Consider the following 23,755-nt stretch of genomic DNA (forward strand, 5'->3'; position numbering starts at 1 on the left):
AAAACATTTGGAACCATTTTTCTATTCCTACACCATTTAATTTATACGTTTTCCCTGCCTTCTCGCCTACCTTGAACTCCAGCTCCATGCCGGTGACGTGCTCCCCAGTCTCCACCTTGGACAGCTTCTGCATGTAAGAGTACAGACTCCTGGCGGCCACTTCAGTGTTCCCGCAGGCCACCGCCTCCAGCAGGGCCTCGTGGATGAAACTGTATTGGTCCTCCGTCTGCACCATGTAGTTCCTCTGTGAGCGCATCAGGGTCACATGACCGTAGATGTCCACGGTGCGCTCATGTCGAATGCGCTCCAGCATGGCATCGATGACGATAAAACAGCCGGTGCGGCCAACACCAGCACTAATAGAGGGAGAGGAATAAGTGGGATATCAGTTGACTGATAGGGAGGATTTTATTTTTGACTTCTTTTCAGGAATAGTTCAGCATTTTTAGGAAATGGGCTTATTTGCGTTCTTGTCGAGAGTTAGATGAGAAGATTGATACCGCCCTCGTGTCTGTCAAATATGAAGCTACAGCCAGCAGACCGAAAGATCCAAAAATCCATCTACCACCTCCTCTAAAGCTCACTAATTAACACATCGTTTTTTTAATCCGTACAAAAACTGTAATGTAAAAACGACAACTCATGGTTATTCAGGGGCTATGTGCTAGACTATTTCTTGGCGCGTCTCTGTGATGTTTCCTGGCAACCAACAGAGACTCCAGGAAGTTACTGCACCCTGCCAAGAAACAGCTCCCCACGTAAACCCCTTAAACCACAACTTTTTTACACTTTCTTTTTTGTACGGATGAAACAAAGGAGGTGTAACGTGTAATTTCGTGAGCTTTGGAGGTGCTGGTAGGCTTATTTTATTACCTTTGGACAGAGCTAGGCTAGCTGTTTCTCCCTGTTCCCATTTTTTATGCTAAGCTAAATGTTACCTCCCAGTAGCTTCATATTTAAAAAAAAAACGAGAGCTTCTTATCTACTGTAACTCTTGGCAAGAAAGCAAATAAGCGAATTTCCCGAAAAAGTCAAACTATCCCATTAAGATAAACTCGGGTGTGTGTACTGTACCTGCAGTGAGCGATGATAGGTCCAGCATCAGGAGGGTTGCAGGCTTTGACCCTGCGGAGGAAGTTGAGGAAGGGGGTGGGATACTCTGGCACACCGTGATCTGGCCAGGCTGTAAACTGGAACTGACGCACCTCTCGCCGTTCACTGCTGCCACTCTGATATAAGAAGACAAGACATTATTGTTTTGTACATGTACATGTGAAAGCATCAACCCTTTTGTATTATTGAATGTTACCATACATACATATATCTCCATTAATCATGACTCCATCCTAATTTCTGCCAATCACACAGGCCACGACTAACATTCTTCATACACAATGTCCAAGAAGCTTTTAAATTGAATTACGCAAAAAAAGAAACCAATACATACTGTATATATGAAAAGGAATAATTTTAGATCATATAGAGAAAACAAATACCCCAATTAACCCTACACTGTGCACAATCTACACAAAAGACAGGAATAATACTAGCATTGCCGAATATTTCATGTGCATTATTCTCTACTGTATGATGGATCTCCTAACTTGACGTTTCACAACACATCAACAAAAATTTAGAGAAGTGGTGCTACACTTGGAAGCTACAGTTGGCCTAGTTTCTGTGTTTGTAAGTAGGCCACAGAGACACACTAGTCTGATGGTCCTAGATTAGCCCTGTGCTATAAGAAAGTGCTCTGCTTCCAACAGTGATCAAATCTCAGCGCCTGACACAGGGAGGCTGGCCTGGTTTGAACGCTCCATGAAGCCCAGACTAATCTTTTCTCCTCTGCGTGTCCACATACACTACTTGTTCAGTGACAGTGGAAATTCATGATCATTCCAGTTGCTCCTGGTTCCTAACTGTAAACTCAAGAGATCCAAGCAGTTTCCACTGGATGTGACAGCAATTAATAGAGGAAACAGCAGAGTGGAGAGTCAAGGGGTGGATACAGAAGGAAACGGATGCTTGAAGAGAGAAAAAAAAGAGCGAAATAATTAACCTTATGCAGGGAAAGGGTGCGAACACAGAAAGTGGCCAGCTCCATTGTGTCCAGCAGGGTGACCTGGATCATCCCGTATGTCTCTGTGCCGCGACTTGGCCAGTACTGGTCACACTTTATCTACAAAGAAAAAGCATCATCATTACTACAACTATTACCCTTTTCAGACTGAACTAAAGCAACATTCCTCTTCATTTTTAGCACATTTGTTAACCAAACAGCCCCTAGAACTATAAATTACAGGTAAACTAAGACATACAGTATATTGGTATGTAACAGTACTCTAGGTATTGAAAATTGTGGCTCAGTGTGTGTGAAGGATTGGTTTCCTACCCGTGATTTCTCCTCCAGGCGCGTCATCATGACGACAGAGGCGGCCCGCTGCTCCCACACCATCCTCCAGAAGTCCCCGAACGTCTCCGCCAGCGGTCCCTGGGTAGCGATGTAGGCATTCTGCTTCCTGTAGCCATCAATGTAGTTTGCGTTGATGTAGTCGCTCCCCAGGATACCTGCAAACGAGACACTTGTGAGGCTCTCGCTAAACTGCAATCTGCATAAGTGACATAATAAATTAACCTGCATGTGTGACATCAAACGGCCTAACGAACTGTCTGTTTCTGGCAGCCGCGGCTTCCAACAGACGGCTGCTGGATGACTAGCGGACGGCAACAAACAAACAAGACTCCGTCTGTGTAAATTCATGAGCTCCAGATCAAATCCATTCTCCCCCTTCTTGTTCTGGAGGACTGATGGCTGCACTTGAATGCACTCGCGCTGTTTGTCAGTCTCATGCCACTGCACACAGCCAGTCTTGAGCACTGTTTGCAATTTCAGATTTCATCCATCATGCAGCTCTCCCTCTCCTCCCTTCACCCCTCTTTGCGTTCACCCCCCTGAACACAAACACGCTCAGACTCTCCCATACGAATCACCAAACATCTTCTTTCACTTGCTGTTCGTTTCCAGCTAATCCTCACCTTCTATGGGAGCCAGGATGACTCTGGTGTGGTCGTATGCTATGACGTTAGCGTAGCGGTTTTTGGGCTTGTTGACCTCCAGGTTCGAATGCTCCCAGGTGAACTGCTGACTAGGGTCAATGGACTGGGAAGAAGCAGCAAATACACACACATTAACATTGTGTGGAGGCGTATTTAGTAGTGCATTTGAGGATAATGGAAAGAGAGTGCGCTGTAATTTAGACAAGTTACAGCAATTGCAGTGCTGAATAAATCATGAACATATAGTCTGCACACACAGATATAAATGTTAAATAAGATGTGCTTTATGACGCAGAGGCTTAACAGGCTTAACATATCTAAACAATAAGGATGTTAACTATTCACATGGAATAATAATGTATTTCTCACCTCATACTCCTGGGAGAGTCTCAGGTTGTCGTTAGCTTTCAGCAGCTCTATGTGCTCAGCCAGCTCGCTGATGGGGATGGGAGGATGGCTCATCATTCCTGCGTGACAACAAGGGCCAGGAGGAGCAGGGGGTCAGAGGTGATGCAGACTTCAGCTGAATAACCTAAATTACTGCAGGTCAACATCACTCATATGCAAAGATGTGAAGATAATTATACAATCAGAGAACATCACATGTGATTAAGGAACACGCTGAGGCAGAAAATCAATTTTGATCCATGTGCGAGGACAAAGTGAGGCGAGTCTTGTTTGTTTGTAAATTGTTTTTCTTTGATAAATTGCTTTCTCTGTGATCAGAGGAGCAATGACTCAGAGAAAACAAACACAGACAGAACACTAATTAGGAGGGTTGCACACACTTGCACACACTTGCACACACACACACACACACACACACACACACACACACACACACAAAGGAAACATCCTATGCCTCCTACAGTCGTTTCTTTTCACAGCTGGAGCGAGAAAAGAGAAGCTATAGCGATCCATTATCCATTCAAAAGGCAAATAGCTACAAAAATAAATCAAAGTAACACTGCTATGTATACAATAAACATGATCCATTGAATGCCAAAGTCAGAATGCATTCTCGATGTTTCTTGAATTGTAATGCATGTCGATGCACTATGGAGCACATTTAAGTCTTTCTGTTGCTACAGCTATGAAAAACAAGCTCATATCAACGGTTATTTTCTTCTTCAGCCAGGCACCGCAGCACCCACAGGTAATCACGACAAAACGCTCCTGTCATGACCAAAATGACCTCAGATAGCATCAGCCGGTTTCACTGGAAACAAATTTCATCTTTGCCGAGCATCTCAAAAGCACAAATCTCAGGGGAGGAGAAGTGGGTGAGGTGGGAGCTTCAAGGTTGCCGCCACATGAGAGCAAAAAATTCTTATGATAGACGAGAAGAGTGCTTTATTCTGTGGGTTTTACTTTGCTTCCCAGGAACATATACAAAAAGGTTATACAAAAATATATACAAAAATATACAAAAAAGGTTACAAAAACCTTCATCTATGGATGTAATAAAATACAGAATCATCTGACTTTATATATCCTGGCAGGTAAAGACTAAACCTTTCTCCCTGGTGACACATCTTGCCACTTTTTCCACATGAACCCTGTGAGGCTTCTATAAACTGAAATGTGAAATATAGTGAAAAATATAGTGAGAACAGTGATTAAATTCCTCCAGGCCGTGTGTTTTTTGGATGCTGTTAATTTAATGAAAGAAGTGAAAGCGAAGCATCATCAGCCCGGTGCCACGACCAAAGCAACTGTGTTGTTAGATCTCACTCAGTAGGGGGTGGGAAGCAGCAAAATCCATGTAGTTACATCACAGTGGGGTTTTAGTTGGTTATACTGGCTAGGAAATAGTAAATTCATTTTCAAAAGAACACAGTTAACCCACAACTCACCTTTTGATATAGAATTTTGACCATTAAACCCAACTCAGAAATATTCAAGAGTGATAAGGAAGATTTCTGTCATTTCTGTCTGTTCTCATGTGCTATCTGCAGCCTGGCATGTGGAATGTGGGCGAGCGGAGATGATCAGATTTTGTCACACCGTTCTGACTCAGCCGTGACTAAGCACTGACTGCACTACCTGGGCAGCGGCCATTTTGATCTAAGAAACGACTGGAAGCTGTCAGGTACATGTTGGTTGTGATGCGGAGGAGTGCTTTCACAATCTTGTCTGGACAATCTTCCCAAAGTTAAAATTAGTCACATGAATATTTCATTATCAAATGATGAGCAATCAGAAGTACACTTTATTATGCAAATACAAAGTGTGCATTTAGGTGCCTGTGTGGGTACATGATTCATACCAGGAGTCTGGAAGTTGATGCGTCTCATCTCCACAGGGTCTGTTGGGTGATGGGCCATCATCTCTGCGTTGCTTAAAAGGCTCTTGGTGCCGGGTTCAGAGTCCTTGCGCTTGCTGCTCAAACACCAGTGAGTCAAAAGAGCAATTAGCACATGCAAACAACCAGTGAGAGAAAACCAAATTGTGACACGTCATTAGCATGGATACTTGAGTCGAGTAAATAGTGCATTAACAGATATGGTGTTTTATGGCTTTGTACAAGTTCTCTGTACAGCATCTGCTATCATGTAATTGCTGCGGGTTAAAACAAACAAAGAGCTTGACATTGGTTTAATCTCACCTGTCAGGTTTGCTGCTTCCAGTGAAACAAGAGCAAGGGAAGGAATAATTAGAGGAAGAAAAGGAAGGAAACGGACAGATTTTTAGAGAGGAAAATCAATATTGTGCATTAGTATTCAAAAGCTTGATGGCTTGCAGCAGATATAACAGGACTATGGCAGGGTCAGACTGTTGCATAGCTCTCTGAGGGGAGAACATACTTCTAAATTGGAAAAAATTTGATGAATATCAGACTGAAAGTTGAGCATTTGTGGGAGGACAGCCGAACATTAAACAATCTGCTGCTGGCACAATGTAAGCACAGAGCATGATAGACAGAAACTTAATGTTTCTTTAAAGAATATGGCTGGAAATATTCAATATGTTTCTTATTCTCAACAAATCCCAAAAGAATGAAACTAACAATTAATTGATTCTACAGTACTAAAAAGTATTGTCTGTGTAGCTAAAGCCTGATATAGCTTATTCCTCTATCCATAGAGCTCCATTGTTGTCCAAAACTATTAAAAACACATCAGTGAGTCACACTGTTGCAATCAGTGACATGTTCCTTCATTACCACGAACATGGACACTGTAGTTTACTTTGAGTCTATCCTACATACCTCATCCCAGTGTCATACATGCTCACTAGAACACCAAATGTAAATTAATCTGTCATTTTGTATTATAGAGTTAATCTGTCCCACTCACTTTTTGTAAAGGAGAATAGCGATGACGATGCAGATGATGAAGACCACAGCCAGGACAGGTCCAACTACCCAGATCAGACCATCACCTGCATCGAGGGGCTGGGGGTCTGAATCTGGGGCAATCACAGGGTCTGTGTAGGGGCTGGCCACATACATTTTCTGTAATCAAACATACAGGAACATAGTCAGGAAAACTGTGCAAGACACTGGAAGTGTTTTTCTTTTTGTTTGTCTATTTTAGAGATAACTGACTAAATCATTGCAGCTTTACCAGTATGACTTTTTTGGTATTTCTCAGTTATTTGTTTTATCTCAGACAAAATAACATGAGCACATTACACCAAAAGGCAATTAATTACAAAAATCCCACACACTATGGCCCTGCAAATGACCATAAGAGTCAAACCCACAGCTCTTTCACCAAGTTTTAACAAAATGTAACCTTCTGTGGAAGTATTCATCGCAGAGATGTTGCACTGGATTGCATTAGATTGAAGCTGCATATGACTGGGTTTACATGTGTGTATGAGATTATATTTGATCCGTCTTAGCATTTTAACATCATATAAAGAATGTACCTAAGCATGCTGACATTATATGTATTTTTTAAATTACAATAAACTGAATAAAGTGCCTTTTTATTAGTTCCGAAGGACTTCTGAAGAGCATCCCCTGGGCTAAAAGTGTTCCTAATAAAAAAAACATCTAATAAAATATAAAATCTATCCTAATTCAAGTTGTATATTTACGTCTATTCCAATTCAAATGTACATATATATCAGCAGTGCACAAGGCAATATCTCTCCTACTGCCACAGCAGGTACACTCACTCTTTATTAGCAGTGGTGATGGAAGTACGTGAAGGTTATTGCCTTTTGCTTACAACACTTTGACTGACGTGCATTTTATTGTTTTAGCAGCGAGGCCATATTGATTACAATGTATAGTGACAGCCTGCAGGAGAGAAACACAGGCAGCAGGGAATGAGGGAATGGTTATAAACACAGAAAGAAAAGATGTGTGGCTTTTGTACCCCGGTTGTGGAATTGAGCTCAGCCAGAATGAAGAAGACGTACTCCTGCCCTGGGTCTAGAGCTCGGTTCTCAAAGCCTCCGTAGTCCAGCTGGTCCCCCAGGGTGAAGAAGGCAGGTAGGGTGGCAGGTGTGAAACGGGCTGTGATGTAAGCCCGGCGCAGGTCCACCTGCTTCTGCTGCCGAGAATCCCTCTGCCTTTGACTGATGTCTTTTAACAGCTGAGAGATGAAGAGAGGAGAAACAGACAGAGGGAAGACATAGACAAGAAAAATTAGATGTTCCAGTATCTATGACTAATGTTTAAACACCAATATTGAATTATAAAGGGTTGCCAGGAGTTCTCAGCAACGGGATTGTGTGTATGTTTATAGGTCCTTCCCTCCTTCCAGGCACAGACATCAGTGGGTGCTGTCATTGTTGTGGTTCTCACCTCCTCTAGGTCCATTTCATCTGGGCTCTTGAGGTGTCTGATGACGCCGCGGGCTCTCCTCAGCGGAACCACAACAACATAAACATTCCTGTGGGAGCAGAGGAGGACAAACAACATAACACCAGTTGCACTGCTACAATAGCAAACATGCCTCAAACTATTTTCATGTTTCCTTGCCAATGTGTTGCACTAAAGACTTTTTCAACATTTTGTCAGTCAGGTAGTGTTATCATCATGCCCCACACCTTTAGAGAGTGTAATCATCTGACCTGAGTACAGCAAGTCTCGCTGTCTGTAAAAGCCATTACGACATCTAAAACTCCATCTTTCAATCTTACTTGACAGGAGTGCGAGTCTCCAGCGATGGCAGGATTATGGTGACTGTGGTCTCAGTGTCACGGGTGTGGTCAATCTCAGGGCGGCGGATGGTGATCGGCGGGGAGGTCTTGGCGGAGATGCGGTGGCGAAGGCCTCCCATGTTGCCCTCCGGAGCAGTGATTTTAAAGTCGTAGCTGGTGTCAGGCTGAAGGTTTGGGATGACTGCTTTTCTCAGACGAGCATCTACCTCCATCTTCTGTCGGTTATACTCCACCTGAATGATGGGAGAGGGTAAGTAAAGTCAGAATAATAGGTAAAAGGCAAAGATGCTTATTTTTATACTGTATGCTGATGATATCCTATTGTATTTTAGTGCGTTTACACCCTGCCCTCTTTTGAGGATGGTCTGCCTAAATTAAAACATTTTTTTATGATTAGACCCTGGAAATTAATTTGGAGATTAAGTTTTCAAGGGTTTATTACAATGCTGACAACCACACTGCCCCAATCTATATCATATTTGAAAGAAAAAGTTAAACTTTTTGGGAAATATGCTTATTCACTTTCTTGCTGAGAGTTAGATGAGAAACTTGATACGAAAGGTGCTTTCATAGTACTATTAAATCTAGAAATTCTAGATGAAGCCAACATCCCACAGGTGGAGCAATGGTGCTTAAAGGTGAACACTTCCACAGTTGGGAGTTTAATTCAGGTTGGGGGCATGCATATTAAAAAAAAAAGATATGGTAATGTAAGGTATTATAATCAAAAGCACCCAGCAAATGTTACAACATAATATGTTGTATTATGTTATACATTATCTCAAAAAATGAGCGACGAGGCATATGTCACCACACATGCACCAGCTGATGGACATACAGTAAAGCGATAGGAGTTGCTGCTCTCTGGAAACTCCCAGGTCAGAAGAACACTGGTTTTAGTGGCCAGGTTGACTGAAAAATTCCTTGGCACATCTGGGAATGAAACAAACAAAAAACAGAGTCACTCGTCATGAAGCATTTTATTCAGATCAGCGGCTCCTCTGCTTTCCACTGCAAACCTGTAAAAATGGAAGACATATCAGTCAGATCTGTTACTGGGGGAAGAATACACGATGGTTAGGAGGATGGGCAGGTGATGAGGAAAGTGGATGGCAAGAGCAATAAGTAGAAATAACAGACAGACCAGCTGCAGGAATATGACATGCCACATTCTCAGAGTGTAAGGTTGTGTTTGTTAGACTCAGAATTCAGCATGTCAGTAAAGGCTTTGGAAAAGGTGGAGGTGGAGATCCATCAGATAAAAAAAGCTTACCTGCAGATACAGCACCAGATGCCAGTTTTCACTTGAATTCAGACTGAACACTTACCTTCTGTATTAGATACTGTATAGCCAAGCCCTGTATTGACTTTTACCTGAGGGTTTGTGATAAGCAGTGCTCTTGAAGCAAACATCCATTAACATTCAGCTTGCTTCCACTGGTGGTGAAGGGTAGGTGATGAAGGTATAAGTGAGTGGGTGGAGGAGATTGGGGGGAGTAGTCGTGTTCCCCTAGACTTTGCAGTTCTCAGCCTCTCTGAGGTGCACAGGTGAAAGGCCAACCTGTAAGAACTGGCCCAGTGAAATCCACATTAAGGGGAGCGGAGATGTGAAGCTGAACCAGTGCTTAGAAGATGAAGGGTGTTCCTGAGGCCTGAGGCCAGCCCTACCTGTTTCAAGGGCCAGGGTTTGGCTCACCAGAGGTGGGCTGAAGGGGCCTGGCCCTGCCTTGTTGTGGGCTCTGAGCTGCACCTCGTAGGCTGTGCTGTGATTGAGGCCCAGGATGGTGTAGCTGGACTCACTCGCTGGTAGCATGATCAGCCACGGGGGAGCAGGGGGGGCTGGTAAGGCTGAAGGGCCAGGGTCAGCAGAGGGTTTGGGGCCCACAACCTCTTTGTAAGCTATGGTGTACTCTGTGATGACACTGTTGCACTCCTCTGGGGCAGGGGGCAGCCAGGAGAACTGGAGGGAGCAGCAAGTGGCATTAACAAAGTCAGATATTTTGGGGTATCCCAAGGGTGGGAACATGGGAACTGTTATTTCCTGCTGCACTGCATCTCCGTAGCCTGCTCTGCTCTTCGCGGAGAGCACAAAGACGTAGGAGGAGCCAGGGGAGAGATTTCTGACAGTGAAGTTTTTCTCCCGATTCGTGAAATCCACTGTGGTGTTTAAAGAGGTATTCTTCAGGCCAAACTGTAGGCGGTAGCCCTGGATTTCCACTGGGGCCCCCTGGCTATCAGAACCTGACTCAGAGCACTCCAGCGGAGGAGCCCACTGCACTACCACTGATGGACCCGATCCTGGACGCACCCAAAGGGAGGGTGGGCCGGGCACTGCAAACGACAGTGTAGGCAGCAGAAAATCAATTGTAAGATATATATATATATAAAAACATATATTGTGTAAATCTTGTACAGGAATTAGAATTGATTTGGCTGTTTATTTACTGCAGGGTCCTGGTGCAGCTTACTGTAAGATCAATTCTTGAGTATGTTACTAAATCCAGTGCACTGAACTGTATACTTGGCATATGCTTACCAATCCCCAGGGTCTGCAACAGCTTGGCTTTGCTGTGCGCTCCATCCCCTTTGGTGGTGTACGCTGCCACTGTGACAGAGTACAAAGTCTCTGCTTTCAGACCTCCCAAAATCAGCTCCTGTGGGGGAAAACACATAACAGCACCATCAAATACTGCTAACTCATTCATTTCAATATGAGACAATACACAGATCGCTTCATTCCCTTTCTTTACAGTTATGCATCAGTAAGAAATTATCAAAAAGTTACATATCAAATCTCTGGTGGTGAAACTCAATGAGGATTTCATAACTGTCTTGGTGTAATATATTGGATGCATTGTGCTGTATGTATTAATAGTGAGTTCATTTATAATGAGAAGAGGATGGGTAGTCTACACTCACATATTGAGTCGAGTCATCCTCCTCCATCTTATCCCGCAGACGAGACACACCCCACAGGCAGCCGAGACAGATGAGAGTGAGTCAAAGGACGAAAGGAGAGAGGGATGGTAAATGATAAAATAAATGAACAATGTTTAATCATTTAAATATTCAGCTATGACGTCACCTGGGACTCGTCCAATAAGAGGTCTTTGATCCGGGGAAGGTTTCGTGATTCACCGCTCTCGGCGCGGCTGAAATGCACCTGGTAGCCACGGATCTGGCCTTGCCGTAACCGTGGCAACACAGATCGCCATGTGACTCGAAATGCTGAGGAGTTGAGCGGCTGGACGTCCACCTGGCGAGGGGCTGCACCAGGAACTAAGCACACACACACACAAACACACACAAATGCAGAATTAATTAAGTGACCAACAGTCTAACCAGTAAATAATCAACTTAACAATCAGTACTGTGTCGGTCTCACTCTTACCGTCCTCATCAGTTCTGCAAAGCACAGCCAGGCTGTTGGGTCCAGTCCCCTCTGCAGTGAAGGCTGCTATGGTGATGTTGTACCAGCTCCATTTCTCCAGCCCCTCTAACACTGTCTGCCCCTGCTGGGCTGGGAAAGGAAGCCCCTTCACCTCCTGGCCCTGACCTCTGCCTCCTGCCCCAGAAACTCTCTGGTATCTCAGCTCATAACCTGCCAACTCGCCATTCTGGCCCTCCATTGGAGGCGGCTTCCAACTTACTCTCAGTGAGGTGGAGCTGGCACTCTCGCAGGACACACCCTCGGGTGCAGCCGAGGGCTCTGATTGGACAAGGGGCAAGGAGGGCAATTTGCAAAGAGTTTAGGAGAGACCCAAGAGAATGGGGTTGAAAAAGCAAGAGAGGGGAAAAATAAAAGCAAAAGGATAGGAGATAAGGACGAAAAAGGAAAGAATAAGAAACTATGGTAAACTGAACCAAAAGAGATAACACCAGCACAAACATGAGTCAGGAAAAAAAGGGGCGCAACCAAATAATGTTATGCTTAGAGCCTAATGAAATAAACCAGAGACAAGAGTATCGATCCTGAGTGGACAACTTAATTATACCCAAGGAGAATGTGCATTGCCCAATGATTATATCTTATCCTTTGGCCGTGGCTAGTGGCATAAAAGGATCCAGATTTATGAATGAAAAACAGATAAAGTCTTTCTTTCTAAAGCAGGGATGCACAGCTTAGTACGCAGGAGCACAGACAAATATACACATTTCACAACACCAGCCCCCATGGTGACATAATCCTTGAGTCCTCTGGATAATAGAGTGGTCTGAGACTTTCCACTGCTTACTAGGGGAATGTCTTGAGCTTCACAGAGGGAAGAAACAAACAAACTGAAACAGATCTCACACAGTGCTGAAAGGATATAGGAGGCAGGTTAAAAAAGAAAAAGAAAAAAAGAAGCGGGAGCCCGGGAGAGAAAGGCACTCAGACGGATATTGAAAGTCAGGCTAGAATGATGAGTTGTAGACAAGAATTGAATCAGAAGTAGGCTGGGATATTTACTGTAACAAACATGAGTACAGAAAAACAAAAAAACACACACCTTCATCACCACAGATTTCTGAACTGTAGGTATCACTCACCCTATATAATGTTCCTTAAAGAGCACAGACACACAAAGGCGAGCATGGCCGAGGCATATGGGCTTGTGTGTGAGCTCTGGAGTGTATAGCATGTGTGTATGTGTGGGAGTGTAATAGTCATAGCTGACAGGTTCAAGTATCTATCCACTCAGCCGTACAGCCACTGTTCTGCTGGCCTCGGGGGACAATATAGATGTGCACCAAAGCTTGGCGATAACAAAGCGCACATAACCTCCCTGGGAAATGAATTCTGCTGCATGAAATAGTCTGCTTATCTGGCACCTTCCCTTTCCTGAACGCCCCTCTTCTCTGTCACCTCCTCTGGTGTACCACCTTCGTCTCTCTTTCTTTTTGGAGGTAAAGAGTAAAAGGAGACCAGCTAAAAGTGTTTAACACATTTTGTACTCGGCTCTAAAACTGATCTGATTGTGAATAAGCAATATGAATCTTTGTGTCTGTTGAGCGATTGTAAATCCTTGACAAACACTTACCATTGGAAGTGATACAGCGCCATCAACTGCAGGACTTGGGGCTCTTGTCCTCGACCACGACTACTTTATTACTTCTTTTCCTTGCACCATTTTCTCAGTTATCTCTGCATTTTCTTTTTTTTCTTCTTCTTTAGATAAGAGATATGAAATTACTTGATATGTCAGAGCAAAATAGTGGAACTTATTTAACTCTTATCGGCTATCAGTGATTATGCAGAGAAAAAAAAGAGAGAAAAGGAGACAAGGGAGAGAATTCAAATTCAGCGTGGATAAAATACAGACTGGCCGGCACTTACCTATCAACATAGCAGGCCAACCAGCATCCTTTAATGCTCCTCACCACTGGCTGCTAGCCACATAAGTGGCAGACAGTTTCGCCCTCTCAAAGACATTAGACACTGACAGAGTGGAAAAAGTGAAAGGAGGGTGAAGAAAAGGAAGACTGAAACGTTAATCGGTGCTCCATCTCCATCTGTCATGATTTTAGGCTGTGTAAGAAAGCGAGAGGCTGAGCAGAGGAAGAAAGGCACAGTCAAACATAGATGGATGGATGGGAGGGGGGGTTGGACAGATGAGCTGATAAACGAGATTGATGGAGAGATGTGAAGATGGTTCCCAGGTTTTACTGGGTCAGGAGCTGAGGACAATGTACTACGACCTGTGTGTGTGTGTGTGTGTGTGTAGAGGACAAAATCTTTGCATGAGATATCAAGACTCAAACATGACAAAATTAAAATTTGTGCCATCTGTGTGTGTGTGTGTGTGTGTGTGTGTGCCTGCAGGTACAGTATGTGAACCCAGTCAAATTGAGACGTACTGGCTTGTGACGTTCTCTGCACCACTTCGTTGGTGAAAGCTCCGATGCCTTTGGTTGAGATGGCGGCCAGGGAGAAGGAGTATTCTGTGTTCGCTTTCAGGCCCTCCACTGTGTAAGAATTCCTAGGCCCGAAGGTCAGCTTCTCCTATGAGAGAGAAGAAAGAAGAGCAGAGGACAGGACGAGGGGTGGGATGAGGGGAGTAAAAAAGAAAACATTAAAAGGAGAGTTGGAGAGAAAAAGAGATGAGGACTGTCACCAGGAGACACAGTGGTACTGGACGCCGAGGTTAATCTTTTAAACTTCCTCTTTTATCTGTCCTCTCATCCCTCTGTCTTGTTAGGAAATCCACTCTCAGCAGACAGATTTATAAAAAGAGAGTAAGAGGTCTTACCAAACTGCCAAACTTGACAGGTTTGTAGAGCAGCTCATAGTTGACAATGCCCTCCTTGGTGTAAGCAGGTTCCCAGGTCAGCTCAATGCTGGTGTCTGTCACTCTACCGACTTTAAACTTCCCCGGTTGGCCTGGAACTGAAGGGGACAGGAGATATATTTAGAGATATATAAGTCATAGTATTCTACTGTAGTCTTGTGCATTTCTGTTTTGTAGTTTGTCTGTAAAACAGCTTAAAGTGATGTGGTTCTACATGAACGATATGCAAAATATTTCCATGCACCGATCAGAATTTAGCAATAATACATCTTTTACTGGAAGGCCTTTTTCTAATTTTACCATCCCTTTTTACTGTGTCCATGTTAACTCTGTTGTACCCAGTGTTTTTATTTTTCATCTATTACATTAAATTCTTTAAAGAATTTTTTATTACATTAGTAGCATTGTTCCTCTCCTGTGTAGTTACCTCATTATTTTAGTGAATTTGCAGAGTTTTGTTTTTGAGTGTTGAATTACAATTCATTAATTACTAAAGATGTTTTTTTCAGTTAAGTCAGAAATACTTAATGTCACAGAGAAACTATCAAGGTTTGAAACCAATCAATTTTAACCTAACCTAATTTTTCAGGGGCTTTAAAGTCATTGTGGAATCAAAAAAAAGACTTTGCACTAATTGTCATTGTCAAAATGTACACCCATTAACCCATAAATCCCCAAAACCCTTGCATATTTGTGCATTTTTTATGTTTTTTATTCCTTTTATGTGCTGGAAAATGGTAGACTTTTTAGGGACATCTAATGGCGGAGCAGTAGCTCAAGCTACACAGAAATGTAAAGCAGTAATAACATCAGAGTAATCATCTCTTTGTCCCTTCCATCACATAAAACCTGCGGCTTCACTGCAGCTGTCACAGTGACACGAGCAGCGCAGAGGAACATTTTTGGCCGTGAATCCCTGTTTCCTTTTTATAAGTCTCCACACTTCTGTCCCAGCAGGTGGAATTTATTAATTTTGAAGAAGTCATATTTTCTGACAGGTCAAGCTTTTTTGCAAAGTGTTTCACAGTGGATTGCTTCACAAACTTTACATAAGTCACTCAAATAAGCTACTTAATAGTTTGTTTACATGCGCACACACACAAAGAATGACTCGTTTGTGCTCTGTTGCATGTGTACATCTGACAAACAACTGCTTCTCTCCCGCACATGAATAAATGAACACCACTACTTTGCTGTCGTCTATGCACCAGCATGCAAGATAAATGTATTCACTTGCACAAACATCTACCAATGATTATGTTTATGCACACACACATTCACAGTCACACACAGACACACACACACACATACACTGACCTCCTGGCATGACTTTAACATGGACGGGGTCTGAGAAGGGTCCGTCCCCTACAGAGGTGAAGGCTAGGACCTGGATGGTGTAGGTCTCAGAGGTCACCAGGTTCTGAATGGTGGTGATCACACTGTCCTGGACGTTATGAATCTGCCACTCATTCATCGGCCGGGACGGGTCTGTGGTGTAGTACACGCGGTAGCCTTTCACCTACAACAGAGCAGAGAGAAAGAAAGGCCGCTAGATAGAGAGTAAGGTTCAGTTGTCTGGATTGGGACTGGATTTTAAGGTCATCAGTGACTGGGCTGTATTAAGTGGTCTTCCACCTAATTCCACTGCCTGCACCCACTTTCAACACAACTTTATCATCATCTATGTTTTTTTTTTTTTTTTTTTACTTTAGTTCGATGGTCTTTTGGATTTGTTGGTTCATTTGTTGGTTTGTTAGAGGTCACTGTCACAAGGTGATGTCCTCACGTCTCTGGGGCTGTTGTGCAGTTGACCCTGATCAACAACTCTAAATTGAACAAAACCAGTTCCAATACAAGCTGCAGATGTCATCTTGTAGTGCTTAAGATATAATTACTATACCTCCTCCTATGGGATTTGTTTATAGGCCGTTGTCATATAGGCTATATGTAATCCCACTGCCATGCCACTGCCCTTACCCTCCACCTCTACCACCTCTCCTGTTATTACTCTTTAATATCTATAATCCAAATATGCACTCAATTCAGTCTTGCACTTTTATGAACCTACTGCACAGTTAGGTAGGCTAGAAAAGGAAATAGGCCTCAAGAGGGAGTGCTCTTAACTTAGAGCGGACAGTCCAATTACCTCTTCTTTCTTTAGAGGGTGGGGAAAGTAGCGAGGGAGTTACAGGAGGGAAATCTCTGGCAAGACACAATCCCTGCAAAGGAGATGAACCTGCACACTGTTCCTGAACCTGCTCCCAGTGGTGATTTTTATTAAGGCTTTATCATTTTAACCTGTTGTATCATTTTAACCTCTTGCCTTTGCACAATTTTGAAATGTTGTCAGCATAGTGGTGATGGTAAATGTCATTTCAAATGTGGGGAATACACCCTCTCTGTCTTGTACTTATACTCTCTTTTTTATATATCTATGACTTTTTAATGATTAAGCACAATGTCATTGAGTTTTAAAAGACTAGAATATTACTTTTAATCAGTGTGTGTCCACAAAGGGCAATTGATTGCACAGCAGTAAAACAGAAAACACAAGATAAAAACACAAAGACATATAAATACAAAATATAAAGAACAGAGTACAGTAGTTAAAACAGTGAGTAAAAAGTTAAGTTAAATTATGAGTAAAAATATAAAAATGTGGGAACTGAATGGACATATGTGTATATGTTTCCTCACAGATTTAAGTTGAGAGATGGCCGATTTATATGTTTTAGTTTTAGCAAAATCTGAAACCTATAGTTATACAGAACAGACAGGCTTTTTTTTGGTTAAGTACCAGTGATTTTGGTGCAGACATTTACCACCATATTTAGAAGATTTGCTGTTTGACAGGAGGAAAAGAATGTGAAATATTTAAAAAATGTATAAATGTATGTTTTCTACTACTTATAACAGATCAAAAAGAGCGGTTTCAGTGCTCGTCCCACCTGTCCATTGGGTTCCTCTGGCTCCTCCCAGCGGACCATCACCGTGTTCTGAGAAATAATATGAGCCTGGACGTTTCGGGGAGGGCTGGCCGGGGCCTGCTCTCCTGTTCGAGCCTCCACGCGCGTAGAGGGGGGGCCCTGGCCGATGCTATTGAAGGCAGACACTCTGATTTCATACTCGGTGTTGGGGTACAGTCCCCCGATGCTGTAGCGGGTGGTGGTGATGCTGTCCACTGTCTCGTACTTGCTGTCCGGCCCTTTGGCTCGGTACTGGATGATGTAGTAGGAGACAGGGTCTGGGTTGCCGGAGTCCCAGGTGATGGTCACACTGGTGGCGGTGGTCTCTGTGACTATGGGTGTGCCGGGAGGCTTTGGCAAAGCTGGGGATTAGAGTGAAGGGAGATGAAGAGACTTTTATTATTTACTACACACTATTTATTAGTTTCTGTCCATTCTCATTTTGTATATTGTTTTGTTTATTTGCACATATCACACTGACATCTCTTCCTACTAATCTGTACATTTGTTTATCAATTTATATATCTATATGCACTTTGCTACTGTTTGGATCTGGTAAGACGCTAAACTGCATTTTGTTGTACTACTACTCACTGTGTGCAATGACAATTAAGTGGAATCTAATCAAATTAAAAATTTGAGGATATTACTTTACAGTACATTCATTTGGTAGATGTTTTTGTTCAAAGCAACTTACAATAAGGGATATATTAAATGGCCTCCCACACTGCCATGTATCAATGACAAACTCACAATGATGAGGGTGACTTAATCATACTTAATATGTAGAATCTTTTGGTAAAGTACAGAGCAAATTTGCTTGACAGACGTCAAATGTAACATTACCATCCACATTTAGCGTATTCAATTCTCCTGACATGCACACATTTGGAAATTCAGCGGAAACCCAATCAAACTGGATCTATCCTTCAATGAAGCAACAATTGAGGCACTTTTCCACACCCCTTTCTCTCTCCAAGAGCCAGAATGATTAATCCTGTTATTAGAGCGTCTCTTACTCTTTACTAAGACCTGAGCGGTGGCCTCGATGATACCCAGGCTGCTCATGGCCACACAGGTGTAATTTGCAGACTCCCGGACACCATTGAGCTCCAGCACGTTCCGTCCAATCGGCATCTCATCCTCGGGGGTCAGGTCCTCGCTGCCCAGCATCCACTTGACGTAGGGCATGGGCGAACCCACGGCCACACATGTGATATTGACGCTCCCTCCCGGCATGATCTCATGGTTGGAGGGGAGGATGGAGAAACGAGGGGGCACACGGCGCACTGGGAAAGGTGGAGAGTTGGGGTAGAAAGGAAGGGGGTATGGGGGTTTAGGGGTAAGGTGGGGGAGGAGAAAAGTGGGGAAGGGTGTGAGGAGAAGAAAGGGCAGAGAAAAAGAAGGAGGGGGGAGAGAATCAGAGAGAAAGAGAGAGAGGAAGAGCGAGGCAGAAGGCAAGATAGAGATTGAGAGAGAAAGTGAGGGCAAGAAAGACAAAAAGAAAGAAAAAGAGAGAAAGAGAGGAGAGGTAACAGGAAGGAGGAGAATGAACTTCAGGGTTTTTACAGAAAATTACAAAGGGATATTTCAAGTTTAGTCCCAATTACTTTATGGTACTGATGATTCCAACAGAAAGACACAAATCTTGTGTTGAGCTCAACCAATCAGTGAGCTGCCTACTCAAAATAATATAGTGACAAACTCTTGAGTACTGTTTCAACCAGGACATGACACCTATAGTCAGTTTCTCTTCTTAAAAACAGTTTTCTTATTGGTTATCATTTATTTATGCAGAAAAAAAAGACTTTGTGATTCAGGTTTTTGATTATAGTTGTATTATTATTTCCCCCTCTAAGCAATGACTAAACACGTTAAACTTTACCAGAAACTTCAGTGAGAAACTTTCCTTCATTGAGATTTCTGTGCCTTGAGGTGCTTCTGCATTAGATGGGCTCTTTTTAGAGACAGTGTATGCATCATGGGGGCCGATCAATAGGCCCTGCCAGCTATTTGTGTCCCCATGAGAAGAACAAGTAAAAGTGGCAAGTTATATCCAATACTGCATCTGTCAGAGCTTGGTTGACTATATATTAGGGAGAGATGCATCGAGAGACTGAACTCATAGGTCACTTGCATGCCTGGGCGACTCAAGAGGGATAAAATGGTGGAGGAACACAAAGAAGAGAACGAAGAACTGAAGACAGAGAGGGAGACAGAGAGAAGCGAGACAAGAGCAAAGACACTGGAGAGACAGATAGAGGGATAGAATAAGTGTTAGAGAAAGAAAGACATACAGAGAGAGACAGAGAGAGAGAGAGAGAGAGAGAGAGAGAGAGAGAGAGAGAGAGAGAGAGAGGCAGCTCTGCTTCTCTTCCAGACAATGACAGGCAATGTAGCAAAGGACAGCCACATTGTACAACAAGATACTGTACAATACATAGGATTCATAACTGATACAGTGTGTAGTCAAATGAATTGAAAATGTGGACAGGAGTGGATCGAGGGTTCTAATAAGGTGTTGTGGCAGTTACAGAGTGATCATTGGACACATTAAGTAAAGAACACCAAGACAGCATGAAAGAGGCAGAACGGGAGAGAACGAGTGCGAGCAAAAAGAGAGATATGTGAGGTAGTATGTGCATGTTTATAAGTTAATAAACTTATGTACATGTGTCTGTCGCTCCTACACATCAGGGTGCAGACAGAATGCAGAAGAAGAAGAGAAAAAAGGGGAGGGAAAGGAGGGGAAAAGACAGGGAAGTGGAGATAAAGAGAGGATTAGAAGAGGGTTTTAGGGGAAGGAGGGAAAAGGGGGAAGAAAAGAGGAGCGAGGAAGAAGAAAACACATGGATCTATTTAAATACACGGCTATATACCAGAGTCAGGCCCATTCAGAAAGTAGGTGCTTCAAAAGTAATAAAAAGAAAGACTAGTATAGATCGGATGTTGAAGGAACAGAGAAGAAGAGGATACCCCAGGGTCACAACACAGGAAACAGAAAGAGACAGAGAGAGTAACGGACAAACATCTCTGCATGGAAGGAGAGAATGAAAGGGAAGGCAGAGAGCAGAAACATTGTCGAAAAACTCAACTAAACTCAACACTAGGAAGCTTATATGTTTACTAAAACATGAACGTGAGGAGCAACAAAAGACTAAAAATAAAAATAGATTAAAATAAAAAGTTACTGTAAAACCCTACAGTAGATGACTTGGAAATTCTAATATGTATAATATATGAAATAAAAAAATAAAATATAAGATAAATAAATATGGGTAAATTTGCTGCACAACCTCCACTCCTTAATGTGTAACATCATTACTTGGAATCTTCATGGGCCACATCCCCCTACTCAAAGAATCTAGAGACAATTGGATAGAAGTTAACATTTTTTGCATGATTTCAACAAATAAAAAAAATAGGTGCTGTGATGTCACTACCATTTCATGAATAACAGATAAAGTGCAAAGCATTTGGAATACTTGTAGGGAAAAAAAGCCGGAAGATACCCAGAATTGGATACAGAAGTTGAAGACACAAAGAGACAAAGAGACAAAAACAGGTAGATCTGTTAGAAAACAGACATGATTAGGCAGGCATCTCCTCATCTGAGCATGCTGGAGACAGATAGACTGCATCCATGACAGCTCCATGCACAAGACAGACACAGCAGGTGCAATGCAGCATGACACAACACAACACAACACTATCAGGTTCATTCAGTCAGTTATTTTATACCTATCAATAGGGCAAAAAACAAACTAAAAAAGACAATTAATTAAGCATATGGATTAGTCTGGTAAAATGAGCAACAACAGGATGAAGGTGAAGACTCAAGATGATTGTTTAGTAATCTGAAACATGAACTCAGCAGTATTCGCTAAAAATATATCAGTCAGGACCAGAGACAAAAGACTGAAGAAGAATCCACTGCAGAGACATAGCCGAGTACTTTACAATAAAGTGAGGGATAATCCTTCACATGCTCACAGAGCCTCTAGCTTAAAGTTAATCGAGCCGGGCCGCATGATTCCCTTCCATTTTCTATACAGTTTGTGAAAGCCAGGCGCTTCAATCTTTATTAGCAGTGCTATCATTAGTCCCGTCCTCTGCAGGGAGTCTGGAGGCTACAGGCTGGGGGGACCTTGGCACAGCCATAAGGATTACCGCTGTACCTCAGCACTGCTATATACCCGTTCAGCACCGTCACTGAGCTGACATTTACACAGCACCATCCAGTCTGTCTCAAGGACACGGCTTTCATTAACCACTGTAGTAAGAGGGAATCAGTAATATCCCCTCGATATCTAACAATGTGAATGGATATGATTAATTTCAAATGCCAGTCAACAGAGGCATATCTGAGTGTTTGGCAAAGATAGCAACAGCCAGGAGAAGTGAGATACAGCACAGGCTATATTACAGTGAAGCTGGAATATTGCTATACCTGTAAATATACTGATAGTTTAGTGTTTGTATGAATCTTGATAGTGCGCAGTGGTGGAAGACGTTTTCTGATCCTTTACTTAAGTAAATACCACAATGCAAAAATACTCAATTACAAGTAAAAGTCCTGCACTGACAATGTCACTTGTAAAAGTACATAATTATTATTAGCATTATTATTACCTAAAGCGATGCTGTGTAATTTTTGCTAACATGTGGCCACAAGTCGCTGTTACGCGATGATGCTAAATGCTAAAATATAGCTTAACACCATGGCAACAGCAGCACAAGTAGAGTCATAAAATTAGTAACTGATTTAGTAATGGCAGTGACATAGCGATATCTAGCTAATGTGTGCTAAAGCTAGCTAACATTAGCTTTCACAAGCTACCGTTCATACCAGAACAAGTAAGGCAGTAGCAGCAAACACTCTGAGAGTACTGAATTGAACTAGGGTAGATTTTATTGCTTATTAATTAAACTTTAAATTTGTAAGAGGAAAAATTTGTTATTTACATAGTATCGCTGTAAAGTATCAAAAGTAAGAGCTCTTGAATGCAAAAAAGGCCCCAGTCAATGTTACAGTATACTGTTATATATTATATTATTGCATAATTATTACTGATGCATTCATGAGTACGTATCATTTTACTGTTGTAAGTGGTCAAGGTGGCGCTAATTTAAACTATTTCATTATTCCTATGCTTTGTATGTAAAATCTTCATTTGTAAAGTAATTAGTAACTATAGCAGTTAAATAAATGTAGTAGAGTAAAAATACATTATATCCCTCTGAATTGTAGTGGAGTATAAGTATTATTCCCAAGTAAAGTACAGTACTTGAGTAAATATACTTTTCACCACCAGTGATATGATGGTTCTCTCACCATCTCGAGTTCACGTTATGAATCCGGCCAAATAACTGACGCTTCTCCTACAAACCTGCACAACACATATAACTTCAAAACAGAAGGGCATGTAGAAGCATGACCGCGAGTGCAAGACTTCCACTCAGTGCAACAAGTGCAGGATTGGAGCAGATGTGATGACATGGGAGCTGAGACACAACGTTACACATGATACAAAAGAGAAAAAAGAGAGACAGTAGCAAGACATGACAAGACAACAAGTTCAATAATATCACAATCTGAGCATACCAATAGGCGTGAACACACACTGTGCCATGCTCTTGTGTCAGTCCGTCAGTCAACAGACATGCAAGCGGTGCTCCTTTCTCTTTCTCTCTCACTCCTTCCATGCAAACATCGCCTCTTTTTAATCTTCCAATTCTTGGGTCTCCATGACAACAAGAGCATACCATGCAGAAAACATTGATCGGGGAGTGAAGGCAATACCAAGGGTTCTGCACACAAGGCCTCACAATGCAGTCAATGCACTCTGCTGCGTAGGCAGACCACTTCATCATCGTAGCAGCTTTAGAGAAATCAACTCTCTTCATTTTGGAGACAAAATCATTTCACTTCAAATCTACTCAGGTGTCCTTTAAATGTTTTTTTGTGTTTTTTTTTGTTTCTCTCTGTTTCAATAAGTGAAGCTTTCTGAAACAAAGGAGTAACAAAAGAAAAGAAAGAGCACACCAACCTTCTCGAAGCTCTGAGGGATGGAAGGGGGTTGATGCAGAACACAATGACGTGAGGGGGAGAGAGAGAACGGGGAAACACAGAGAGAATAAAAACGGCCAGCGCAAAGCCACTCGCTCCACTGCATCACACACATACTGTACACACACTCACCAACACCTGCACCAACACTCACACATCGCACACACACTTCTCCGATATTCCACTTAACATAGAAACTTGTAAATCTGAACATTGGTCGTGGTCTTTCAGCCATAAGCCAGTGATACACCAGCACCCACAGTCCAGAGGCT

General features: G+C 42.6%; 1 protein-coding gene across 14 annotated transcripts in view; it reads right to left on the reverse strand.

Moving 5' to 3' along the window:
• Nucleotides 1-23,755, reverse strand: part of LOC122886309 (receptor-type tyrosine-protein phosphatase S-like) — a 67,835-nt gene that overhangs the window by 5,910 nt on the left and 38,170 nt on the right. For 3 of the 14 annotated variants that reach the window (XM_044218309.1, XM_044218308.1, XM_044218306.1), the window contains exons 7-26: nt 23,464-23,475; nt 20,085-20,099; nt 18,433-18,702; nt 17,396-17,775; nt 15,765-15,966; nt 14,409-14,545; nt 14,017-14,161; nt 9,017-9,111; nt 8,158-8,411; nt 7,820-7,907; nt 7,389-7,607; nt 6,357-6,514; nt 5,666-5,680; nt 5,327-5,439; nt 3,427-3,524; nt 3,037-3,160; nt 2,393-2,568; nt 2,060-2,179; nt 1,075-1,229; nt 71-356 (exon numbers count right to left, since the gene is read on the reverse strand). In XM_044218309.1, the coding sequence (XP_044074244.1) occupies nt 71-356; nt 1,075-1,229; nt 2,060-2,179; nt 2,393-2,568; nt 3,037-3,160; nt 3,427-3,524; nt 5,327-5,439; nt 5,666-5,680; nt 6,357-6,514; nt 7,389-7,607; nt 7,820-7,907; nt 8,158-8,411; nt 9,017-9,111; nt 14,017-14,161; nt 14,409-14,545; nt 15,765-15,966; nt 17,396-17,775; nt 18,433-18,702; nt 20,085-20,099; nt 23,464-23,475 (3,062 nt within the window). Of the gene's footprint in view, nt 1-70; nt 357-1,074; nt 1,230-2,059; nt 2,180-2,392; nt 2,569-3,036; nt 3,161-3,426; nt 3,525-5,326; nt 5,440-5,665; nt 5,681-6,356; nt 6,515-7,388; nt 7,608-7,819; nt 7,908-8,157; nt 8,412-9,016; nt 9,112-9,846; nt 10,510-10,714; nt 10,833-11,097; nt 11,125-11,263; nt 11,458-11,569; nt 11,888-14,016; nt 14,162-14,408; nt 14,546-15,764; nt 15,967-17,395; nt 17,776-18,432; nt 18,703-20,084; nt 20,100-23,463; nt 23,476-23,755 lie in introns of all 14 variants that reach the window. The other 11 variants (XM_044218313.1, XM_044218312.1, XM_044218315.1 and 8 more) reach the window with 9 other exon arrangements.

The sequence above is a fragment of the Siniperca chuatsi genome, linkage group LG13, assembly GCF_020085105.1.
Source record: "Siniperca chuatsi isolate FFG_IHB_CAS linkage group LG13, ASM2008510v1, whole genome shotgun sequence".
Lineage (NCBI taxonomy): Eukaryota > Metazoa > Chordata > Actinopteri > Centrarchiformes > Sinipercidae > Siniperca > Siniperca chuatsi.